The 12,679-nt window shown below is 33.9% G+C and overlaps 1 protein-coding gene across 1 annotated transcript; it reads left to right on the top strand.

Annotated features, from left to right (window-relative positions):
• Nucleotides 1-3,118: 3,118 nt before the first annotated feature.
• On the top strand, nt 3,119-12,182 carry LOC117342346 (probable sodium/potassium-transporting ATPase subunit beta-3). Its single transcript, XM_033904488.1, has 6 exons — nt 3,119-3,301; nt 6,581-6,721; nt 7,287-7,397; nt 7,855-8,051; nt 8,517-8,618; nt 9,524-12,182. Exons 1-6 carry the CDS (start codon nt 3,157-3,159, stop codon nt 9,761-9,763), a joined length of 936 nt encoding a protein of 311 aa, XP_033760379.1. The 5' UTR covers nt 3,119-3,156; the 3' UTR covers nt 9,764-12,182.
• The last annotated feature ends 497 nt before the right edge of the window (nt 12,183-12,679 follow it).

Raw genomic sequence — 12,679 nt, forward strand, 5'->3', positions numbered from 1 at the left:
ACTGAACTGGCAAAGTCTAGATGAGCTCTAACTAATGATTTATATATAGGTATAAATGATTTTCTGTCCATAAAGTTGAAAGTTCTTCTAATTATGGCGAACATATAATTAGCTTTGTTCACTTTCTCAATTATATGGTCCTCGAATGTGAGATCAGAGTCCACTGTTATACCAATATCCTTTTCACTAGCTGTTTTGGTTGGTTCTGTGTTGTTTAGGTTCAGGTATTTTTAAATACTTCTTATTCTGTCAGAAGCAGTCATTCTTCAAGGCTCAATTCTTGGCCAATTTAAAAAAAAAATTATCTGTATATCTGCCTCTCGCCTATTTGCAGATAATATTTCACTGTTAAAGTCATCATCTTCTTGTCTTGAAATTGAAGAAACTTTGAATTGTGATCTAGATAAGTTAAATACATTATATAAAACATGGTTGGTTACTTTTAATCCTGATAAGACAGATGTATTTTTCATCATTAATTCTGTGATCATTGATGAAGATTTAGATTTAATGTCTGGTGGGAAAATCCAAAACTTTACCGATCATCATAAATACCTGGATGTGCACGATATGAAAAGTTAAAGAATGGCACAAAGAGAAGCTGACCGTATTATCTCGGGCGACATTCAATCATATGCCCGTATTAGTGATTTATATCATAAAACAGACTTACAATCTTTTTCTAAACGTATAAACGTAGAAACTCCAACTGTAATAAAAGATGCACAGCAAATTACTTCCTAGCTTCCTAAATCATCTACTGCGACCAACTTCGCTAGCCAAGGGAGTTCAATACGTTACTCACCCTTGGCTAGAGTTGCGACTGGTACCTACTATTGGTTAAAACAGTCGCTATCTTCTAGAAACAACAATAACTACAGGATTCCTCAAGTTAGACTCCTTCTTCATAATTTTAATACTTTGAATGATGCAGTGCGTTCACTACCTCCATTAGATTTGTCCTTGTTAAAATCAGATATAAGATTTTCAAACGTTGATTAAATCCAGAAACACATTTTGACAGTAATACATGTGTATTGATGTAGAAATATGCATGTTTCCATTGTATTAATAGTCTTCCTTTATCGGGAGAAGGCGTAGATAAGTCGCTATAACTTGTGCCTAATCTTTTGTTATAAGTTTGACAATAAACTATTTATTATAATAGTATATATTATCATTATAAAACGGCATAGCGTTAACGTTCTCTTGACGTTTCATGGTTCCTCCGCAACTAAAACGGGATTGACGAACAAGGAAAAAAATCATTTAAAACCCCGAATAATATACATATAAATATAACAATTATCCAGTTTACGGGAGATAAAGGTTGCTGTAGGAAGTAATAATGATGTAATGATGTAATTGAAAGATAGTGAACCAATCTGTCGTCTGTGAACATTCCAGCAATGTACCACACGGTTTAGTAACCTGCATCACATGCTATACTATAAGTCTCTGTAAACTTATTTTACTCACAGGGGCTTGAACAGTTCATGGGAGCTAGAATGAAAAAATAGGCTATGGTCTGATCCCTGTGTCAAGCTGTCGTGATACTGTCATAAATACCACCCGACCAATTACTGTCTGGAATGTCTGTTTCGTTTATTTCATAAATAAACCACACATCATTGATGTACACATCGACGTTGGCCTAATGGATGTAACTACATGGAATAATTGGACTTGTTACCGTACTTTATACATATATTCTGAATTAATTTCTGGGATACAAGTCCCTAGCAATTACAGCTATTGTTCTGCAAATTAAACAGGCGCTATGATAAATATCTCGTGATACCATTAGTATTTGGGGAAATTTCAGGATGTAAAAACATCAGAAGAGTTATGCCGGATAACTTCGTCTGTAGAGCATTCCTGACATTCAGTCAAATGGAGTTTTAAAAGTTTAAATTAACAGTTGTTACGGATGGAGAGAGTTTATTGAGATCATAGCTTAATCTGTTTTAGTATTATAGACACACGTGTACTAAATTCAATTACCGTATTACCAGAGACGTACATACCTGATATACAAGTCTCTGGTATTACTAAGCACATGTACGGTACACATACCTGGTGTAAGTGTAGCCAAGTCCACCTCACTACACTTATCATTATAAAATAGTCAAAAAGGTCTGCACGTAATTCTGACAAAAAGGACAGGAGATGATCAGGTCTGATAACGATGACTTTAAATCGAATCTCTGAGACTTATGAAACGTGTCTGTTATAAGTTTTTATCTTTGCGAACAGAAATTAAAACTTTGAGGTGTGTTTCACCAATGACATACGTTTGATCACATAACTCAAAAAAGGGTTTTGACAGAACTTAATAAAATCAAACGGGGACAGCCATTTGGTTGTGCCATTAATCCATTTTAAGGCGTAACGTCATTGTCCATTATGACGTCACAATGCATGTATCTGCTTAATCAATTCTCTTCCACTCTTAATAGTTCCAAATTACGGATGGATAGTGGCGATAAACATAGATCTACCTTTTGAACCTTTTTGGTTGAAGAGACTTACGGGGTTATGCATATAATAATCTAATAAGCTGAATCTTAAAATTGCATCTTATTTTACATTATCAGAGACCCGGCAGAACCTTTTTCGAACATTTCTTAGAATCGTTGTGCGTTTTCAAACTTCATATGGAAACTGGAAATTCTTGCAATCCTTCAAAAACTAGTTTCAGTACTGTAATATTTTTAACGTGCTATTTAAAAGAGAATTGTCACATAGAATCAGAGACCTATATACTACAAAAACTCTTAAAACATAATCAGAATAGATGGTTACATGCAGGGACATACTTAATCTAGTATACAACGCCCCTGCTACATGTATTTATAATAACGTTTTGACACAAAATGTAGAACAACCATGTTCGACTTGTGTAAGTCTAGAATCCTCATGTGTGGTGTACAAGCTGTTGACCAGTGCATATATTGTGTATTTGTAATCAAATGAGTATTTTGCAATTTGTAACTGATGAAAATTTCGTAACTTTATATATATACGCATACATACATTGGTTATTGCGAAACACAACTCAAGCGTGGTACTACGTCATGGTTGTCACGTGATCAAGTATCAAAAAGGTCGAGTGATGACGACATCCGGGCAATTTATCGCTTCTCTCCGACCAAGATGGCGTCTTCAGCAAGTACAGGTGTAACAGCGGCTTCTGTCGGCCCACAGAATCAGACAGCTGGACAGAAATTTAGAGATTTTGGCACATTTTTGTATAACAGTGATGAGGGTACCGTTTTAGGAAGAACAGGCAAAAGTTGGGGTAAGTTAAAAGAGTATTGGCAATGCATTCACAGATAAACTCCTGGCTTCATGATTTTGCATGTGTTGTATTTGCAATAGCAGAATTTTTCCGGGGTTTATCCATATAATTTTATAAATCATTATGTCAAAGGTATAGATGATCGTATATGATGCTATATTTTAAAGTCGCTGTTCAATTTTTTTATCTTTCCTTATATTTAGCGTTCATTTTAGATTTGTCAGTGGATGACCTCTGCAAGTTCGTCCTATCCGTGAGCCGGGCGGGGTTCCCATGGGTGAATTGAACTGTAGCGTTACTTGATACTTAGATAAATAGATCAAACAATGAAATACATTTGTGACTCGTCTGAAACAATAGCCACATCATTTTGAAGTCTCAATTTTTATTTCTGATGTTTAAAATTACTTTTGAACGGGGTGATGTATATTATATCGGCGGTGTCATTGGAACCTCTTGTTTTGCTAGGTGACTTGTGGCCTCCGGCAAGGTTCATCTCAAGCTTACCTGTCCTGCCATATAACAATGTCATAGATGTACACAAGTGGGATCGTTCGGCAGTCCACTTGACACCTGAATATTTATAGACTAAGAGTCACCTTGAAAGGATAAAATCTTATTGTTTTACATGAAATTAATGCACTCCACGTGGTCATAACCTGTTAACGTTGTCTTTGCAAAGCGAATGACATCTACAATTTTGCTTCAATGATGTTGTTTAGTGATATTATTTTATAAAAAAAAACTTTTATATGAAAATAAATTTTACATAATAAATGCCTTCTGAATTCAGCTCTTAAGATAATCAGATTTGAAGTGTTGGTTATAAAATAATGTTCCTTTTTATTGAAATAGCTAGTTTATATTTTAAGACAACTATTTTATATTTGTTTGATAATATTATAGTTGGAATTTAAAAGATAAAAAAAAATCATGCAGGTAGCACAATGTGAGATAGGCATGGGTCAAGACAGCACACAAAATACTTATCTTTGCAGATTTCCTTTTTGATATTTTTTTTCCATAAAGTAAAATTATGCTTAATTGGTTGGTTAAATGGATATCTAAGCGTTTTGAGATGATTGTAATTTGTGATGGATACATCTTTACATGCATAATTTCCCCTTTCATACAATTTTTATACTGAAGTCTTGATATATGTAATGAAATTGATTACTGAAATAGAAGGCATCGTAATGTGATCAATCATCCAGGTCCTTGGAATCTCTAACAGTGCTAAACCCCAGGCAATTATTGTGATAAATGTCAGCCAAGTCCAGGTTCCCATTGTTGAGATTTCTATGGTTTTGTAATGTTGCATAATCGTCTATGTTGTCACTTGTTATTCTCTGTTCCCCCAGGCTGTAACTGGCCCTGTTGTATTTGTCCAAGTCGACTTTTTAGAGACTCTGGCTTTCTACATACATTATTCATTGTTGTCGTTAGTACTTATTTACAAGTGGTAGTGGGGTGTGAATGGGAAGTCTCATTAAACAACAGTATTTTTTCAGACTGAAATAATGCAATTGTAGTTAAAAGTAACAGCCCCATTCCTGATTCAAAATGGACTTTTTAGTCCTAGAATACTCTAAATTTTAACCATTTACAAAAAAGCATCAAAAGGTCTTTCCTGAAATCAGCAGGTGATTTTGTCATAGAGTAACTATTGAGTAGTCAATTGTAGGGATTATTTCATATAAAGCAACATCAGTTTTTGGGTGATAGTTTGTTCATTATGAATTTTAACTTTCTGGTCAATTTAGCTGTTGAACATTATAAGTAATAAAACATTATTGATTATTTTGTTAGTGGTGGGTTAAGTAGAGCAACATGTTATAATGAAGCACATGATTTCTGTTTGTCTATGTTTATGGCCACAGTTGGGAGAAATTTGTGTCATTTTGGACAGTGCCTTTTAAAACATTATCCAGATTCCCAAGAAAAATTGTATCCTGTCATTCACTGTTGCCTTCCCTTGAGTATTTCTTTTGCTACTGTTTTAGATTGTTCAACATTTCTTTGAAGAAGACAAAAATACTTGAGAGTGGACGATCTGACTCTTTTGAAAATCAAAATTATGATAGACTACATGTTGGGAAAGTTCCATTTTACAAAAGTGAATAAAATTGCAAAGTTATTGCTCTTTGCCTTACAAGCTAAATCTAAGTAAGACAAACGGATAAATCCCGAGTCCTGTACTCCTAGAATTTTGATATTATCTCGCAGAATTTCTGGAAATTTAACATTGTGGGCCTCATTAATTCTTATTTCTATAATACAGTTGAAAAGGACTCGTTAATTTACATTGTAGATTGATCTCTGGACAAAGCAATTTGCTATTTCTTCGCATACTTAGTGAAAATATGACAAGCTTTTTTCACTACATTGGAATGGCATTTTTGTCACATGAAGTAAAGTGAATTGATCGAAAATTGTCAAGTGAAAACTGCAATTCTGTGAGTTTGTCTTAAATATGCCCAGAGTATAAACCCCAGTGCTCCAGATAACTTTTGAAGAGGTTGGGTTTTTACCCATACCTTATGAAAATGGTGGGGGTTTTTCACTCGTATTTTAAGAAAGTGGAGTGTACGTACCTTATTCTTCAAAAATATATCTTTTTCTTCTCACAATTTCCTATACATTTGCTACTGCTATGGACGGTTAGTTTAGAGTTCATGTTACAATTCATAGATCTAGGATATATAACAAGTCCACAAGGATTAATATTTTTGTTGCCCTTTATTTAATTCGAACGTTTTTAGCAATAGCAGAAATGTTATCTTTAAAATTTTGTCATATCTTTGCGCTTTACAATAACACGCTTAAGTTATCTGGCAAGCGTCACAGTGATATGAATTATATTCTGCTGAAAATTGGATTCCAAGTCTGACGCAGGTATCCAGATTTTGCTTGTGTTATACACGCAAGTATGAGTATTTTGCTTGCGTTATTTACGAAGAATTATGCAAAAATATGCATTCACGCAGGCTATCATGAGCACGGAGCCCTGTTAACTATATAGATCAATGGAACTATAGATAATGAGGTGAAATATGTGAATGTCAAATATGATAATGAATAGATTGAATATTCATTGATACATGATGGTTGTGGATATTTCTCAGTCATGTATATCGTGGGGGAACTTATGGTGTTAAAGTATTGGATAGGGATTATCATTATGTCACAAAATTTTAAAAGTTTCCATCAGTTTGTACAGTTTGAACTCTACTAATTTGGTTTTTGTTTTAATGTGGTATTTATTATTTATTTTTGCAGCTCACATCACCATTTTCTACGTCATCTACTATGCATGTCTGTCTGGGTTCTTTGCTGCCTTGATTGCTGTGTTCTATCAGACACTTGATTGGAACTTCCCCAAACTTGCTGGTCCTGATAGTTTGCTGAGACAGAACCCAGGTATTTAAGATTTCTGCTTTTTACTGTACACATGTATTTATACAATCATTTAACCTGAATACATTCTATATTCTGTAATATTAAAAATTAATACGGAAACGCCTATTGAATAACAAATTCAAAAACTTGTTTGAATAATTTCAAAGAAAAATATATCAACATAAAAACAACTATAAAATTCATTTGCAATAATATATTTCTAGAGTTTTAATTCCATCAGGAATCAGCATATCAATCTGACCAAGGCCATGTCTTACATTTGGAAAAAACAAAAATGATCATTATCTACAGAGAAAAAATTGCAATAGACTAGTCAGAGATGGAATAGATGCTGAAATTAATGAAGGGAAAACTATATGACATTTATTTAAAACATTAGGTAGAAATCCAGATGATTTGATTTGATACACTCTGATATATATACAATGGTTTCTTTTCACATTTATTTCATATTTAAAGTACTGCTGAATACATAAGATATTAATCAGGCATTAGGTAAAATGATCTTATTACATTGTGTATCAACTTCATTGTGTATATATTGTTATGGTATGGTTGCTTCCAGGTATGGGATTCCGTCCAATTCCTAATGTACAAACAACTCTAGTGCGATTTGTGAAAGGCGATCCCACCTCTTACAGCCCATACACTGACCACATGGAGGCCTATCTCTCTTGTAAGCATTCAATCATCATGTCCTATTTTCATGTTATTTATTGAAATGAAAAAGTTTGAATTATCGTCCTTTTCTGTGCTGATCAGTTCACATTCAATTTAGGAAATGATAAAAACAAGGGTCATTTTGTGATGACCTTGTCTCTATTGAAAAGATAATTACTAAAAGTTCAACCTTTAATACAAAGAACCAATTAGCATGGGGAAATAGTGAGTGTCAAGATCCCTCTTGGACCTTGTTGTGATTAAATTAAATTTCACATTATTCTTTTTGTTTGCAAAGTTAATTTACATCTTAAGTGTGCATGCATTCTGTATTAATGTCTCTTAAGAATTTTGATCACTTACCTAATTTTACCTTTTTGCATATTTTTGTGAGAGTATATCTGGTGTAATTTCAGTATCAAATTAAAACTATGAATGGATCATGAGAATGATTGTCTCTTTAATGTTTTCAGACTATGAAAATGAGAACCAGGTTACTGATACCGGAGTGATTGTGGATTGTGATGCCATCAGTGGTCGTCGTCCTGAGTCTGAATGGGACAAAGCCTGCCGATTTGATCTCACCCAGAACCTTGGAGCCGACTGTGTCAAACAGCAGGCCTTTGGGTTTGATGACGGACTGCCTTGTATTCTTGTCAAACTAAACAGGGTAGGTATTGATAAAGAAATGGAATGTTGGAATTGAACCTTAATTAAGGATAATGCTATCCTAAATATATGGAGATTGGAACCCTTCAAAGATTGGGAAGTTTAAAATTATGAGAATTTCTGACCACTTATTTGTAGATCATGTTTAATCTCATGAAAACATCCTTAGGTTTTAACATTGGAATTCATGAGAAAGGGCAGTGGGTAGTTGTAGATTGAATAAAAAAATGAAATTTTTTATGTTTCTTCTGCATAAAAGAAAACAACAAAACAAGGGAATAAGAAAATATGGTCAAGGTGTGTTGAAAGGGGCTGTGTATTGTCACACTAGTTGCCCATTTAGTTAGTATTTGAATATTGTCCTTCAAATACTTCTTTAATGCTGTACCTCAAACTTTGGAACAATGCTGTCACAGTCAGGGTAAATGTTCTACAGGTATTGATCAGTTTCCTGATTTTCTTTCAGATCTTTGATTGGATGCCCCAGATGTTCACTAATGGAAGTGTTCCATCAACGATCCAGGACATGTACCAGAACTACTACGTCACTGTCAAGTGCACAGGAGAGGTAAGTTACTGAACTTGTTCTGGCTTCTCTCAATGTTTGGCAATTCTTATCACTAATCATCAGTCCATCTGTCCATCCATAAGTAGTCCTTGTTATCGCTAATTTTGAAAAGTATAGGATGGATCTTTCACATGTAGACTCCCCTTGGTTGTAGTTGTGCCCGTTCAGTTTTGAGTCTTATCAGGAAAATAAAATGGGTAATAGTCAGCCATATTGGATTTTGGCAATTTAAGTTTGTTATTATTGTTTCTTGAAGTCCTTTGGAGGGGAGGGGAGATTTTTTCTGAGATTTGATATGTATGTTCCGTAGTTGTGCCCAGTCCATCTTCGAGACTGATAAGAAAAGCAAAATGGCAGGCAGACAGCAAACTTGGATATTAGTCGAATTTTTGTTATTGCTGTTTATCGATTGATCATGCCCATGTAGGTTCCTCTTTGTTTCCAAATAGTTTAGAGAAAGAGAGGAAGTAGAGAAAGGATCAATTTTACACAGATTATTCAGCTGTTGGATGCCATGATTTCTTAGTTATTCTTAAAACTTTAAATTTCCTGTTTATGCACAAGTAATAGGATGGCTTAGAACAATCTGGTCATATCAAAGTAAAACAGTGCAAGAAATGTCCACAGATTCAACTTAAATGCTTCTTTCTGTTGGCATGGTTGTGTAAATAACCCAAACGTGAACACTGGTTTTAAGTTGAAATGAGATTGCAGAAAAATGTGTCTTCTACTTTAATATTGAATCTAATTGTGTTGCCGCAACATTATAAAGAATAACTTACATTTTGATGTAACAACACAGAAAATGTGAGAAATATAACTAAAAGATTAACTTGAGGAAGCTGCTGTTCCTAATCCAAGATAGTAAAATCTTCCAAGGTTGAATTTTCATCTTCTCTCTACAGAACCCTTCTGACCAGGACAATATTGGACCCATTACCTACTACCCAGCCGGAGGATTCCACTACAAGTACTTCCCATTCCGTAACCAGCAGGGATACAGGTCACCCCTTGTCTTCGTCAGATTTGAAAGGCCAACACCTGGAGTTCTCATCATGGTTGAATGCCGAGCATACGCTGCCAACATCCAGTTTGACCGTTTAGAAAAGGCCGGCAGTGTCCATTTTGAGCTGCTGGTTGATTAACCTTGCATTTGTGTTTAGTTCTTTTATGAAATTCTGATTTTTAGGGGGTTGTAAGGCAGAAAACAGAACATTTTAATAAAAAAAAACTTTTAGGTATATAGGGAGTGGGTTAGAGTTTGGGTCATAAATTTTAAATTGTACTTACAATTGGAATGAAACAAAATTTCTTTTGGAGAAAAAAGTGTTTGACAGCAAATAATACAAAAAAACAACAACAACAAAAAAGACTTTACCTGGTACTTTACAAAAATCTGCAATTGTCTTGACAGAAATCTGTCTGTCTGCTCTAGCCCAAGAGAATTAGTGATTTCCATAGAAATAATTTTTCATCTACAAAGGCATTTGAAGTCCAAGTAGGTTAACAATCAGGTGCCTGACATTCTGTAACAGTTCTTAGGATCAAGATCTGAAGTTTGGTTAGCCTTTTCTTGCAAATTTGAGTGAAATGGTTTATAGAAAGTGCATTTGATTTTTTTATTGACTTTTTTTTCTGTTTGTAAAAGCATTTTGTCGTTCATTTGTCAGCTTTCCAAAGATTTTCTTGTTTACCATACTTTTCCTCATTTTTCTGTATCTAGCATTTCATATGTAGTTGTTTTTAGCAGTATTTTTTAAAAAATAAGAAAGGAAGAATGTGGATTTATTCGTGACTGATCAAGATAAACAAATAGGAAAAAAAATACAAAAAAAATACAAAAAAAAATGTATCCAGTCATTGAGTAATACTCAGGGGTGACTTCGGAAAAATATGTCATTTCATCAGGATGAAATGGAAGGTGCAATATGTGGTAAAACATATGCTTACAATGTTAAACAGGGGGGTTTCATGATCATATACAAGATCTATCACAAATCAAAGCTCAAAATCGACTCCTTCGTTTAAAGCAGATTTTCGTTCACAGAAGTTGTTTTGTTATAAAGATCACTTATGCAATTTCAAGTGGGAAGTCACTTTGTTTTGTTTTGTACATTCCTTTTAAAACAAATGTTTTTTTAAACAATTATATCTATCCAGATTTATGTACAAAACTAGTGTGTAGTATGTTGATGTTGCCATTTGTGAAAATGAAGTGTCCAGATGTTTTTGTATAGGATGAAACGACGTTTTTAAATCTTAAGATATTGTTGTTATAGATACAGTGTATTGTTGCTTTGTGTGTAGTGTATATGAAAATTTATTACAAGATGTTTTTACCAATACACAGTAAGGCTACCCTGTTCTGAAGTTATTGATTTTCAAAAGACCATCTTTGTTTGCTTTGGAGCCCTCTAGACGCAAGTTTAATTTTGAAACTTACTTGAAAGGTTTTTTTTAACTCTGTATGATGTTCATTTTGTCATTTCTAGAGAGAGAAAAGTGCCATCTTTAAATGACCAATCTATTTGTAATACCTACGAAATAATTAACGAAAAATTGTAGGCATGCTGATGTTGAATACTGTGCAGCTTTCGCGTATATATAGTGATACAAGCATGATTGTGATGCAGAGAAGAAATCATAATGAATGATGAAGATAAGATGTTGTTTTTAACATGATAATTCAAAGGTGACTTTTTGTGTAAATATGTGAATGCATGACGGTATGTGAATGCATTACTATTAGGATGTAGGTAACTTACTGGACTTATCTCAATTATTCTACTTGTACCAAATGCTTATTATTGTAAATTCAGCATAATTATACATAGCAATACTGCACGGATGTAAGCGGGTAAAACTGGAACCAAAACAAAAACATTGTCGTCTCATCTTGTGTGGCATATGTTCTCTTCATCAATGATGAACTCCATATTTGAATGTAAATTTATAATTTACGTCCGGAAGCATCTTGCGATGGCAAAACAGTTCTGTGTTGCTTCCAGTTTAAATATAAAAATGTTTCTCACTGTTTGGAATGTTAGGAATGTGTTGTAGATCAATGTGGACATCCAGTGTTTACTATGCCACGCAAGCTTTGGGTTATATATCGTGAACCGTCAGTGGGAACATTTTTTATTGACATCTCTTACACCCAACCACATTTCCATTGTTTATACATATCATATATCATTATTACATCACTAAATCTGTTAACATGTAAAGGTTAATACTCTGAAAACCTAAATTCTGGTGTATTTATGAAAATGGTTGTGGAAGAAGTAGTGAATTGTATTAAAACAATTAACAGAATTTAACCTTGATAGTGTCAACATACAACTTTATTAATAAAATGAAAAAAAGGAATGAAAATGAAAAACTTCAAATTGAAAACTGGATGTTATAAACAAAAGCACAGTGGTGAAAACCTTTTTTAATAGAACTCGTAGTATTGTTTCCCAACACACGCACCAGTTTTCAACCCGTTGAATAGCTGGCATTTCTACTTTTATTCAAGATGTAGCACTGAAGAAGTTCATAGAAATAAACTTTGGTACATGACAATTGATTTTGTTTTTATTATTATATTTATATAAGGTATTAACTGTCTTGATGTTTACAAATGTGCAAGTACTGTTCCTATAAGTATGCTTGAAAAGGTGAAGTTTTGATTTAGTGAAGGCTCTTGTTGCTGTTGACGTATTGAGAACGGGATATACACTGGAGGCCACGAAGACAATCCCGACCAGAATGTAAAATCGACTGGTATCGACCACTCCAGATTTTGTTTTACTGAATTTGATTTCGGGTAGATCGCTTTTAGTCAACATTGGTAGTATCTAGGAAATAATTGTAATGCAAGGGAGATAATTGTTCCATGTCATATTCCTCCATGGGGTAATAATCCCAGCATACCTAAAACTGGAACAATGACCTAATAGTTTCCCCCTTTCTCTCACTTATATTCACACTTCTTTCACTTACATTTTTACGATTAGAACAATGATATTAGAGAAATATAACTAGTGTGTCCTATATGAGCTTCGTACTGACATCCA

This window comes from Pecten maximus, chromosome 14 (genome assembly GCF_902652985.1).
Source record: "Pecten maximus chromosome 14, xPecMax1.1, whole genome shotgun sequence".
Classification (NCBI taxonomy): domain Eukaryota; kingdom Metazoa; phylum Mollusca; class Bivalvia; order Pectinida; family Pectinidae; genus Pecten; species Pecten maximus.